This window comes from Carassius auratus, unplaced genomic scaffold (genome assembly GCF_003368295.1).
Source record: "Carassius auratus strain Wakin unplaced genomic scaffold, ASM336829v1 scaf_tig00002024, whole genome shotgun sequence".
In the NCBI taxonomy this organism is placed as follows: Eukaryota; Metazoa; Chordata; class Actinopteri; order Cypriniformes; family Cyprinidae; genus Carassius; species Carassius auratus.
In genome coordinates, this window is record NW_020523422.1 from 8,257 (window position 1) to 20,743 (window position 12,487).

Below are 12,487 nucleotides of genomic sequence, written 5' to 3' on the forward strand. Positions count from 1 at the left end.
AAAGTTTAATTAAAATTCAGTCAGAAGGAAGGAACGTTTTGCAAATAATGTTCTTGATTATTTATTTATATTTTTGCAAATCCATAGTGTTGTTTACTCTGGTTGTTAAACTCATTTGCTCTAAGCTTAGTAAGGGATCAGTAAAATCAATATTTGTATTCATTTTCTATATATCTTTTTATGTTTTGTGGAGTAACAGTGCTTTGCCATGACTTTATAATCTCTGTGATATATTCCCTTGACTCTTGTGCACATGGTTTGAGCATGTGAGCATGCTGGTGATTCTCCTGAACTGTGTGACTCTGGGCATGTTCCAGCCATGTGAGGACCTTAAGTGCCAGTCTGAGTGGTGTATCGTCCTACAGGTAAGTCTTGCTACATTATGCAGTGAGAGAAAGCTTGTAATATGATAATGTTCCTTCAAACATAATTCCAAGATAAAGTATTCCATAAAAGCATTTGAACACTTAAAACTGTAGGTATTTCGTTGCTTTAAATAACATAAAACTAAATGTACTAAAATAAAATTGGGGGGAAGTTTATATAGATGGAAAATAAATAAAATATTTAACAAAATAAAAATAACAACAACAAAGCTTTAAGATGAAAATAAAAAATATAAAAATAATTTATGATATTTTAAAATAAAAAATAATAATAAATATAAATGAAAACTCTGAAAGTATCTCAGTAATAATAAAATGCTGTAAATTGAATCTTCAAGTGCTTTTTGGGGCCACTGTACATCAGAATTCACATGATCTCCATTGGTCCTAAAATTATATCTTAACCTTTATTTTTCTTTTTGTTTATTTTATTATTTTTGTGTCCAATGTCTGTTTTTAGGACTGTCTCAGCACAGAGATGGCATGTCGCCATGTTTGTGGCACACACAGGTTTAGGGGTCACTGGGACCTTTGCCAGATATCAGAGACTCAGGCATTTATTTCTGTAGTTTTGTAATTCTCTGTAATCCTCCCCACGCTCCCACCAAAGCGACCTGGGTTTAATATACGGTACTGTGGGAAATTTGTATGTCCTGAAGAGCCTGACATTAGCATCAGCATGAATTAGGAGTTCGGGTCAGCTGGGGCCAGAGCTGAAAATACTACACAAAATGAATAACATCTGATCTTCTCACTCTCTCCCTGTAAACCACTCAAATGGTGCCAAAATGTAAAGTTTTTCATTTTTCCAGCGACAGGAACAGGAATCTGTGAAGAGACCATAAAAGGTCAAAGTGACCTTCTCTCAAAATGTTGCTAGTAAATTGAATGCTAATAAGCAACTATATAATAGTGAGACTTGGTCCCTAAACTAAAGCATTACCCCAAATTTTTTCAGGTGAATGCAAAGTTTTTTGAGGGGTATACAATACTTTTGTAAGAAAACAAGTTTTGTCATTCTATATAATAGAAATTAATGTGATCTATGTTCATAGGTATTTGATGACTGCATTTTCGCCTTCTTTGCTGTGGAGATGGTCATCAAAATGATAGCCCTGGGGATTTTTGGATCAAAGTGTTACCTTGGCGATACATGGAACCGCCTGGACTTCTTCATTGTGATGGCAGGGTGAGGAATCCCTCCTTTTTTCTCACTTGTCACTCATGTATTCAACCATTATCACCACGGTAAAGCTGGTCAAAAGGGACTCGCCGCTCGATTTACAGGCCGTCAGTTGGGAAAAAAAATTTCTGTGAGATTTCCCAATGCTCTGATTCATTTACCAAAAAAAAAAATCCCCTTTGTTCCTTAAAGTGACCTTTAAATTGACAAGATTGATGAATGCATCAAGACTTCCTTTTAAAACCTCTTTTCTTTCATTATCCTCATGTAAGATTGACAGAAAGAAAGGTTATAGAGATTGACCTTTAATGTCTGATGCTTTCAGTATGTTTCCTCTGCTCTGCTTTCTTCAGGATGATGGAGTATTCACTGGATGGTCATAATGCGAGCCTGTCAGCCATCCGAACTGTGCGAGTGCTCAGGCCCCTGCGAGCCATCAACAGAGTGCCTAGTAAGTGTCTGTCATGCTAGAAAATCCAGATAAATAATTAAGTTGATTAAAAGTGTTATTTATTAATAATTCCACAGGGTGTTAATAAAGGCCTACTGAAGCGAAACGATGCATTTGTGTAAGAAATATATTGATTTTTAAAAATATATAAGCTGTAATCTCCAGCTTCCGGTCACTCAAGAGGGCATGTTCAAGACTAAGCATGTGGAGTAGTTTAATGATGGATGGAAGCACTTTTTTTGGCTTCAAAAATCCCTGCCCAGTGTTGAAGCCTGCACAGCTAGGATGAGAGAACAGAAGAGCCCAGAGTGGCTCGCAGATCTAGACAATAAATTCTGAAAAACGTGAGGGGCATGGACCACCCCACAGCGTTGCAGATGTCCTGCATAGATATACCTGCCAAGAAGGCCTTGGAAGCCGTCATGTTTCAGGGCAAGTGAGCCTTGACACCCAATGGTGAGGGGAGATGAGAGGACTCATAAGCAATAGAAATAGCATCCACTATCCACCAACTGAGGGTCTGTTTTGTAGCTGGAAGACCTCTCTTAGGGGGACCATAGCACACAAACCTTCTCCACAGGGCAGATATGTGGACGTACAGTCAGGTCCATAAATATTGGGACATCGACACAATTCTAATCTTTTTGGCTCTATACACCACCACAATGGATTTGAAATTAAACGAACAAGATGTGCTTTAACTGCAGACTTTCAGCTTTAATTTGAGGGTATTTACATCCAAACCAGGTGAACGGTGTAGGAATTACAACAGTTTGTATATGTACATCCCACTTTTTAAGGGACCAAAAGTAATGGGACAGATTAACAATCATAAATCAAACTTTCATTTTTTAATACTTGGTTGCAAATCCTTTGCAGTCAATTACAGCCTGAAGTCTGGAGATCAATTAGACATCAGCGTACGCTGGGTTTCATCCCTAGTGATGCTTTGCCAGGCCTCTACTGCAACTGTCTTCAGTTCCTGCTTGTTCTTGGGGCATTTTCCCTTCAGTTTTGTCTTCAGCAAGTGAAATGCATGCTCAATCGGATTTAGGTCAGGTGATTGACTTGGCCATTGCATAACATTCCACTTCTTTCCCTTAAAAATCTCTTTGGTTGCTTTCCAAACACCAAACTACCCGGAAGACCATGGAAAACAACTGTGGTGGATGATCGAAGAATTCTTTCCCTGGTGAAGAAAACCCCCTTCACAACAGTTGGCCAGATCAAGAACACTCTCCAAGAGGTAGGTGTATGTGTGTGTCAAAGTCAACAATCAAGAGAAGACTTCACCATGTGAATACAGAGGGTTCACCACAAGATGTAAACCACTGGTGAGTCTCTAAAACAGGAAGGCCAGATTAGAGTTTGCCAAACAACATCTAAATAAGCCTTCACAGTTCTGGAACAACATCCTATGGACAGATGAGACAAAGATCAACTTGTACCAGAGTGATGGAAAGAGAAGAGCATGGAGAAGGAAAGGAACTGCTCATGATCACCTCATCAGTGAAGCATGGTGGTGGTAGTGTCATGGCGTGGGCATGTATGGCTGCCAATTGAACTGGTTCTCTTGTATTTATTGATGATGTGGCTACTGACAAAAGCATTAGGATGAATTCTGAAGTGTTTCGGGCAATATTATCTGCTCATATTCAGCCAAATGCTTCAGAAATCATTGGTCAGCACTTCACAGTGCAGATGGACAATGACCCGAAGCATACTGCGAAAGCAACCAAAGAGATTTTTAAGGGAAAGAAGTGGAATGTTATGCAATGGCCAAGTCAATCACCTGACCTAAATCCGATTGAGCATGCATTTCATTTGCTGAAGACAAAACTGAAGGGAAAATGCCCCAAGAACAAGCAGGAACTGAAGACAGTTGCAGTAGAGGCCTGGCAAAGCATCACTAGGGATGAAACCCAGCGTACGCTGATGTCTAATTGATCTCCAGACTTCAGGCTGTAATTGACTGCAAAGGATTTGCAACCAAGTATTAAAAAATGAAAGTTTGATTTATGATTGTTAATCTGTCCCATTACTTTTGGTCCCTTAAAAAGTGGGATGTACATATACAAACTGTTGTAATTCCTACACCGTTCACCTGGTTTGGATGTAAATACCCTCAAATTAAAGCTGAAAGTCTGCAGTTAAAGCACATCTTGTTCGTTTCATTTCAAATCCATTGTGGTGGTGTATAGAGCCAAAAAGATTAGAATTGTGTCGATGTCCCAATATTTATGGACCTGACTGTATGCGTCCAGTGCTCACACTGGACACATACAGTTAAGCTTGTGCTGGTTTGGCTCCCTGAAGGGAGGAGGACTAAAGGCCTGTCCGGCGCAAGGGGCCAGTGAGAGAGCCTGAAGATCCCCAACTCTCTTTAGAGAAGAAATAGCCAGAAGAAAGGCAGTCTTAATTGTGAGATAGAAACTTCTTCAATAGGCTTGAATGAAGGCTTACAAAGAGCTTTTAGCACCACAGCCAGGTTCCACGTGGGGACACGAGATCGTACTGGGGGTCTCAGCACACCACAGAGGAAACGTGAAACTGGGGGGTGTTTGCCCACTGACTGGTCACAGAGAGGGATGTGGTAGTCCGTAATGGCCACTAGGGATGGGTACCGAAACCCGGTATTAAACTGGCCCCGGGGCTAAATTATGAAAGACCGTAGTATCAGTAAGATCTGACGGTATCGGTTCTGCTTTCGGTACTGGAGGAAAAAAAATTATGTACTATGTATTTTTGCTTAATAATGTTGTCGTGTACATTTAATCTCGCCAAACATTTCTAATGTGCGATCATATTAAGACATTTGTCCGTGAGATCTGCGTGAACTCTCATGCACGCCACGGAGGCTGTCTGTCAGTCACACACACACACACACACACACACACACCACAACGAGCGCACGCACATGCATTAACTGTACGTAAACTCCTGCTAAATAATAAAGAGTGACGATGGCGAAGAGATTTGCTTAATGTTATCGTGCACATTTTATCTTACCAAACATTTCTAATTTGCAATATTATTAAGACGTTTGTCTGTGAGATCTGCAAGAACCTCCTGCGCACCGCGGAGGCTGTCTGTCAGTTACACACACACAACAAGAATGAGCATGGTACACGCATAACAGTACGAAAACTCCCGCTTAATACAAAGAGTGACGATGGCGGAGAGAGCAAAACGTTCCAAAGTGTGGTTATACTTCACTAGAGTTAATGCTGACAACCCTCGTTGTCATAAGTGCAAAACAATATTTGCATGTAAGGGCGGAAACACAAGCAATCTGTCAAAGCATCTTTCAAAAGTGCATTATGTGTATCGACAACCTAGCTAGCTCGTCTCTGGTTGTTGCCCCATCTACGTCAAGTATGTATGCTAAAATCATGTTGAATCAACGTTGTTCACGTCATTTAAAATAAATGTAAAATCTCCCTGGTTTGCTAACCTTACGTAGAAATTCTGTTGATTTCTTTTGGGAAAAATTTGAATGAAATCAACATATTTTCTACTTGTTTTTAAAATTCCAAATAAGGAAAGATTAGTATGTAAATGTAAACATTTATTTGGCTAGCTTAAATGCACAGAACCTCAAGTTAGTTTACAAAATAGCCAATTGCCACATTTTGCAACCTTTTTATTATATATATATATATATATATATATATATATATATATATATATATATATATATATATATATATATATATATTGGGTTTTTTTTTTTTTTTTTTTTTTAAGCTGCAGCTACTATGAACCAACCAACTCCTCCTAACACCTCTGGTCCAAGACAAGCCCATTATTAATTTTACATTAAAAAAATAAAGAAATGTTAATTCCGTTCTCAACTTGTTCTTAAAAAAAAAACACACACACACACAACACAAAGTACTGATAAGAATACTGTTAAAGTACCGGAACGTTAAGCAGTATCGGTAAGAGTAGTAATACCGTTAAAACCTTAACAATACCGATCCCTAATGGCCACCATGTAGACCTTCAATTCAGTTCAATTCAATTCAAGTTTATTTGTATAGTGGTTTTTACGATGCAAATCATTATAAAGCAACTTTACAGAAAATTACGTTTCTACAATATTTAGTTGTAGCTTATAAGTGGTGACTGTCAGTTTGTGCACGTATGACAGGATTTTTCAGAAAAATTTAAGAGATGCATTATTCGAATGCTTGGCGAAAGAGATGTGTTTTTAATCTAGATTTAAGCAGAGAGAGTGTGTCTGAACCCCGAATATTATCAGGAAGTCTATTCCAGAGTTTGGGAGCCAAATATGAAAAAGCTCTACCTCCTTTAGTGGACTTTGCTATCCTAGGAACTAACAAAAGTCCAGCTTTTGAGACCTTAAGGAGCGTGATGGATATGTAACGCATAAGGCTAGTTAGGTACGCAGGAGCTAAACCATTTAGGGCCTTATAGGTATGTAATGATAATTTGTAACTGATACACAACTTAATAGGTAGCCAGTGCAGAGACTGTAAAATTGGGGTAATATGATCATATTTTCTTGACCTGGTGAGGACTCTATCTGCTGCATTTTGGACAGGTGGTGTCTGGTTATTTGTTAATTTAGCCACTGTGCTAAATAAAAACCTTCGATTGTTTTGGTTATTTTATATGAGTTTGTGTATATGCTCTTCCCTAGCAGTTTTTAGAGCCTGTCTATAGCTGGACATACTGTTTTTCCATGCAATTCTAAAAACATCCAAGTTAGTTTTTCTCCATTTGCGTTCAAGACTACGAGTTTCTTTCTTGAGAGAGTGAGTATTACTGTTATACCATGGCACAGTATGTTTTTTTCTAACCTTTTCCAATTGGATGGGGGCAACAGCTTCTAATGTATTAGAGAAAATAGTGCCCATGTTGCCAGTCATTTTGTCTAGTTCATGTGTATTTTTTGGTACAAATATCAGTAGAGATAAATCAGGCAGGTTATTTGCAAATCTTTCTTTGGTGGCTGGAACAATATTTCTGCCCAGACGGTAACGCTGAGACATATAGTGAATATCAGTAATACGCAGTTTGCACAATACAAGGAAATGGTCTGTAACATTATCACTTTGAGGTACGATATCTATATCAGTAAGATCGATTCCATGCGATATAATTAAATCTAGTGTATGATTAAAACGATGAGTGGACCTGGTGACATTTAGCTTGACTCCAAAAGAGTTTATTAGATCAGTAAACGCCTAGTCCTAATGCATCATTTGTATTATCAACGTGAATATTAAAATCCCCCATGATTAGCGCTTTATCAACTGTAACCAGAAGGTCTGAGAGGAAATCTGCAAATTCTTTTAAGAATTCTGTACACGGCCCTGGTGGTCTATACACAGTAGCCAGAGCAAGAGATACATTAGATTTCTTTTGCATATCTGACAGTGTAACATTTAGCAGAAGTATTTCAAATGAGTTAAAACTGTATTCTGTTTTCTGGGTAACATTGAAAATATCACTATATATTGTTGCAACACCTCCGCCACGACCAGTCTGACGGGGCTCATGCTTATAACAGTAGTTTAGTGGAGTCGACTCATTTAGACCAATATAATCATTTGTTTTTAGCCAGGTTTCAGTCAAGCGGAGTATATCAAAACTATTATCTGTGATCATTTCATTTACAATAACTGCTTTGGGTGACTTTAAAATTTGTTTTTGTTCATTTACTTTATATTTTTCTGGTTTAATCACTTAATCACAATCTCTAGATGCTACATTATATTTATATTTTGACCTCAATATTCAGGGAACAAACACAGTCTTAATAGATTGGACAGCGCAAGTACTTCTATCATTTGAGTGTGTAGAACAAAATTCATCATAATAGTTATTTGAGAATTGGCTTACTAGTCAGGGTGGAGTGGGTCAACCCTGCGGAGAAATAGGCCTGCAGGAACTCCAGCAGTTTACCAACTGGGTAGTTAACTGGGTCAAGTTGACAATCTCCACACCAAGAATTGAAAACTTTCCACTTCAAGGCATACAGTTTCCACATAGAGGAACCTCTGGATTGGAGAATGGTCTCAACAACCTCGTTTGAGAGACTGGATGCTACAAGACTGGAAGCCACACCCATAACTTCCACAGCTCCGGGTGGGAGTGGAATATCGTGCCTATGGAGAGCCGTCAAGGAGAGAAATCAGATCTGAGAACCATACTCGGCCTGGCCAGAACGGGGCTACTAGCAGAAGACGGACCCCATCCCGGTGCACTCTCTCCAGAACTCCCAGGAGCAGAACGATCGGGGGAAAAGTGTACAGACGAAGCCTTGGCCACGTCTGTACCATAGTATCCAGCCCCAATGAAGCCGGATGAGTCAAAGAAAACCAAAGGGGACAGTGCAATGTCTTCTGGGTGGGCTCTGCTCCCATATTCAAATTACCAGGAATATGTACTGCTCTCAGTGAAAGGAGTTTTCCCTGGGACCAAACAAGTATCGGGTACGCTAGTTTGTGCAAACGGTGTGAGTGCAGACCCCCTCGGTGGTTGATATAAGAGACCACTTCTGTGTTGTCGGTGCGCACCAACATATGGCGATCTCTTAGGTCTGGAAGAAAATGTTTCAATGCTCGAAATACGGCAGCATCTACAGGCAGTTGATGTGCCACGTGAGATGGCGATCACTCCACAGACCCGGTGAGGGATGCGTCCATCACTAGTGTTACATGGCAACAAGGAGCTCCCAGCACCAGGCCCTGAGACAAGAACCAAGGTTTCCTCCACATGTCCAAGGCACATAAGCATCGCTGCATGACCTTGATCATGCAAAATGGGTTTCTCCTCGGGGAGAACCCCTTGGTCTTGAGCCACAACTGTAGGGGACTCATGTACAGCAGGTCAAGAGGTATCATCATGACGCAGCTGCCATCAAACCCAGTAGTTTCTGAAACTGCTTGAGTGAACAGCTTTCTTTGACTCTCGTGAATGCATTGAGGATCGACTCGATCCAAACAGGGGGCAATCGTGAATGCATTGTGGTTGACTCCCACTCCACTCCCAGATAAGTGGTCCTCTGTAATGAGAAAGCACACTTGACGTTAAATCTTTAAAACCAACTTTCTTATATGGGGTAGAACGACATCTCGATGTCAAACCACCATCTGTTCTTTGAGCCAGAATCAACCAATCGTCTATATATTTTATTATGCGGATGCCCTGGAGTTGCAGTGGAGCCAGAGCAGCATCTACACACATCTGGTGGTTGAGGACGAAGATAGGTACTCGCCCGTCTCCGTTCCCTCTGCCAGATCCATCTATGAATCCCACGAGTGCAGCTGCCACTCCGCCTCCCTCGAGAGCCGACTCTGCATGCTCCTTTCCCAGACAGACCACACACAGACTGTGTGTATCCCCGCTTGTGATGTAGTGTGAGCAGGGAGCAACACATAATCTGAAACCTGATCTGCTTTTACCCAGATGTTTAGTCTTTCTCTCAGCCTTTTTTGACATGTTGAATCTTTTTATGTTGCTGAATGCTAATAAGCAGCTAGTTAATAGTAAGAATTGGTCCCCATGCTAAAGTGTTACCAAATGCTTTTGTTTTTAAGTGTTTCCAAATGCAAAGTAGAAACAAAGTCATACATCCTGGTCAAAAATTCTGTGATGAAAGGAGAAAACAGCTGCCTGATCTATGATTTGTGAAGCAGAGATCATCTCAGCTAATCACATGATGAGCCAGTGTGCATGATTGATATCTTACAGAACACAACCTTTGACTTTTACACTCACTAATTCTGCATTTATTTGATTAATAATACAATAGTATTGTAAAATATTACAATTAAATATAATATATATATATATATATATATATATATATATATATATATATATATATATATATATATATATATATATATATATATATATATATATATGTATGTATATGTATATATGTAAGGGAAACAGGTCAATTTAGCTCAAAGGGGATCATTTAAGATTTTAAAGGGAATTTGAACAGAATCACTGTTTCAGGGCTGTTCACGGAGACGCCCTGCGATTCAGTGAACTAGCCGTTTAACATCAAATCTGCGCTGGATACTAATATCCAAACTATAGTGAAAACACTATTAATTAGCACAGTAACAAGATTGGCAGTTTAAGACATTAACTTGTAAGCACAAAACATAAGATACTTCTCTTTTAAACATGAATAAGGCTTTATTAGATAAATCTAAGACATATAAACTAATCTAACACATAAACGCACGCACACACACATTCACACAAGTTGCAGGAAGATCGAAAGTTAGGGAAAGATGAGTTTAAGAGAATGGAAATATGGAATCCCAAGTTCACAGCAATACGTTAAATTGCATAAACATGAACAACCATCAATCACGTAATTAGCCCTCGCATTGAGTTCCTCAGTGAGGTTAAAATTATATTAGATACACCAGCACAACAAATATCTGGGAATACGTTGCCTTCGTTTCCTGTGAAAGGGACTCCCGTTGAAAGGGGTATCCCGGTGTCGCTGATTGGCTGGAAGTTCAGTAGTGAAGTGACGTCTTGGGAAGCCCGTGGTTGTTGGGCGTTGGCTGAAAGTGCAGAGTCGTGTGCGCTGGTTGAAGTTGAACGGGCATCCGAGGTCAGGCGTCGGAGACTCGACGTTACAAAACTTAACTCAGAACACAAAACTCTCAAACGGAAAAGAAAAGAAATAAAGTTTGAGAGACTAGGTTGTGTTCCTTCTCATCGTGGCATAGTAGCAGCAGGCAGGTACGCTGGAACCGCGCTCAAAGAACAATGATGACTAACCGCATGGCTAGATGCTACAAGCTAGCCGAAGCATAGCTAGAGACTAGAAACTGGGATGACTGATAGCACAAGCAATGCTAGAACTAAAAGCCGACTAAAAGCGGACATGGCTAATAGCAGCAGCTAGGGACTAAAAGCAAAATTTCATAGTGTCCAAAGTATTTAAACTTCCCTGTTGGCCGCACCTCAAATTTTGTCTTGACCAATCAGATATGGTCTTGGCTCGGGGGTATCATAAATCATTTGTTTATCTTACCAAGCATGTGGTTCCTGCCTCGCAGGGTCTAATTTTGGACATGATTCCTATAACACAATTATGATATATTTTACAAATAAATGATTGTCAGGACAATATCAAGCAAGAAAATTCAATTATATCAATACTAGACATGACTATGTATCCTATAGTTATCAAAAGACATACACAATAAGTGATTATACATGATAGTCAAATGTGTGGGTTACACATAAATGAATATGGAGTTAAGCAATGGAATGATTCATTTATAAGTCTTTTTGAGTTCATTCTGGTCCATATATATGTACAAAAAGCAGTTTCTTTGCCATTCTCTGGCAAAGGGATGTTCTATGAAGACAGAGGTTTAAAGCCCTTCCCCCTTAGGAATTTCAGTCTGGTTCTGCTGGCTGGGGGGGGGGCGGTCAATGGGACTTGTGCAGTACTCTCGTGGGTTTTCATGTGATGTCCAGCGTTGCATTTCAATTACGAACAATAAATTTGACAATCTTCTTCTTTGAATTAAAATTGTCAATAATTGTTCTATTGGTGTTAATGTTGAAAGCTGTTGTGTGAACAAGTTGGTTGGTTGGTTATCTTGCTTGGTTCTTGTGGCACTAGAACTGATTTATGACTTCCTGAGGAATTCAGCTCTCGTGTTTCAATGCATACAGCTTTGATAGACTCTTTAATTTGTCTGGTTCGACTCATTTCTGTTACATATATATATATACAGTACAGACCAAAAGTTTGGACACACCATCTCATTCAAAGAGTTTTCTTTATTTTCATGACTATGAAAATTGTAGAGTCACACTGAAGGCATCAAGGGCTATTTGACCAAGAAGGAGAGTGATTGGGTGCTGCACCAGATGACCTGGCCTCCACAGTCACCGGACCTGAACCCAATCGAGATGGTTTAGGGGTGAGCTGGACCACAGACAGAAAGCAAAAGGGCCAACAAGTGCTAAGCATCTCTCGGGGGACTCCTTCAAGACTGTTGGAAGACCATTTCAGGTGACTACCTCTTGAAGCTCATCAAGAGAATGACAAGAGTGTGCAAAGCAGTAATCAAAGCAAAAGGTGGCTACTTTGAAGAACCTACAATATGACATATTTTCAGTTGTTTCACACTTTTTTGTTATGTATATAATTCCATATATAATTCCACATGTGTTAATTCATAGTTTTGATGCCTTCAGTGTGACTCTACATTTTTCATTGTCATGAAAATAAAGAAAACTCTTTGAATGAGAATATATATATATGCCTACATGTCATAATGGATAGTCATCACATTTATCAGAATTTGCTCGCACACGAACAGCTCTGTTTCATCTCGGAGACGCGTTTTGTCTTTGCGCTTGCCAAATTCCAACGTGTAAATAGCGAATCTGTCATGGCACAAGCGCAACTGGCTCTTAAAGGGAAAGGAAGATGAGACTCTG

General features: G+C 39.6%; 1 protein-coding gene across 2 annotated transcripts in view; it reads left to right on the top strand.

The window, feature by feature from the left end:
- Positions 1–238: 238 nt before the first annotated feature.
- Positions 239–12,487, top strand: part of LOC113069654 (voltage-dependent T-type calcium channel subunit alpha-1H) — a 53,958-nt gene continuing 41,709 nt past the window's right edge. Inside the window, exons 1-3 of one of the 2 annotated variants that reach the window (XM_026242821.1) lie at positions 239–365; positions 1,442–1,575; positions 1,923–2,020. In XM_026242821.1, coding sequence (XP_026098606.1) covers positions 273–365; positions 1,442–1,575; positions 1,923–2,020 — 325 coding nt within the window. In that variant the 5' untranslated portion in view covers positions 239–272. The remainder of the gene's footprint in view (positions 366–1,441; positions 1,576–1,922; positions 2,021–12,487) is intronic. The other variant, XM_026242822.1, reaches the window with a different exon arrangement.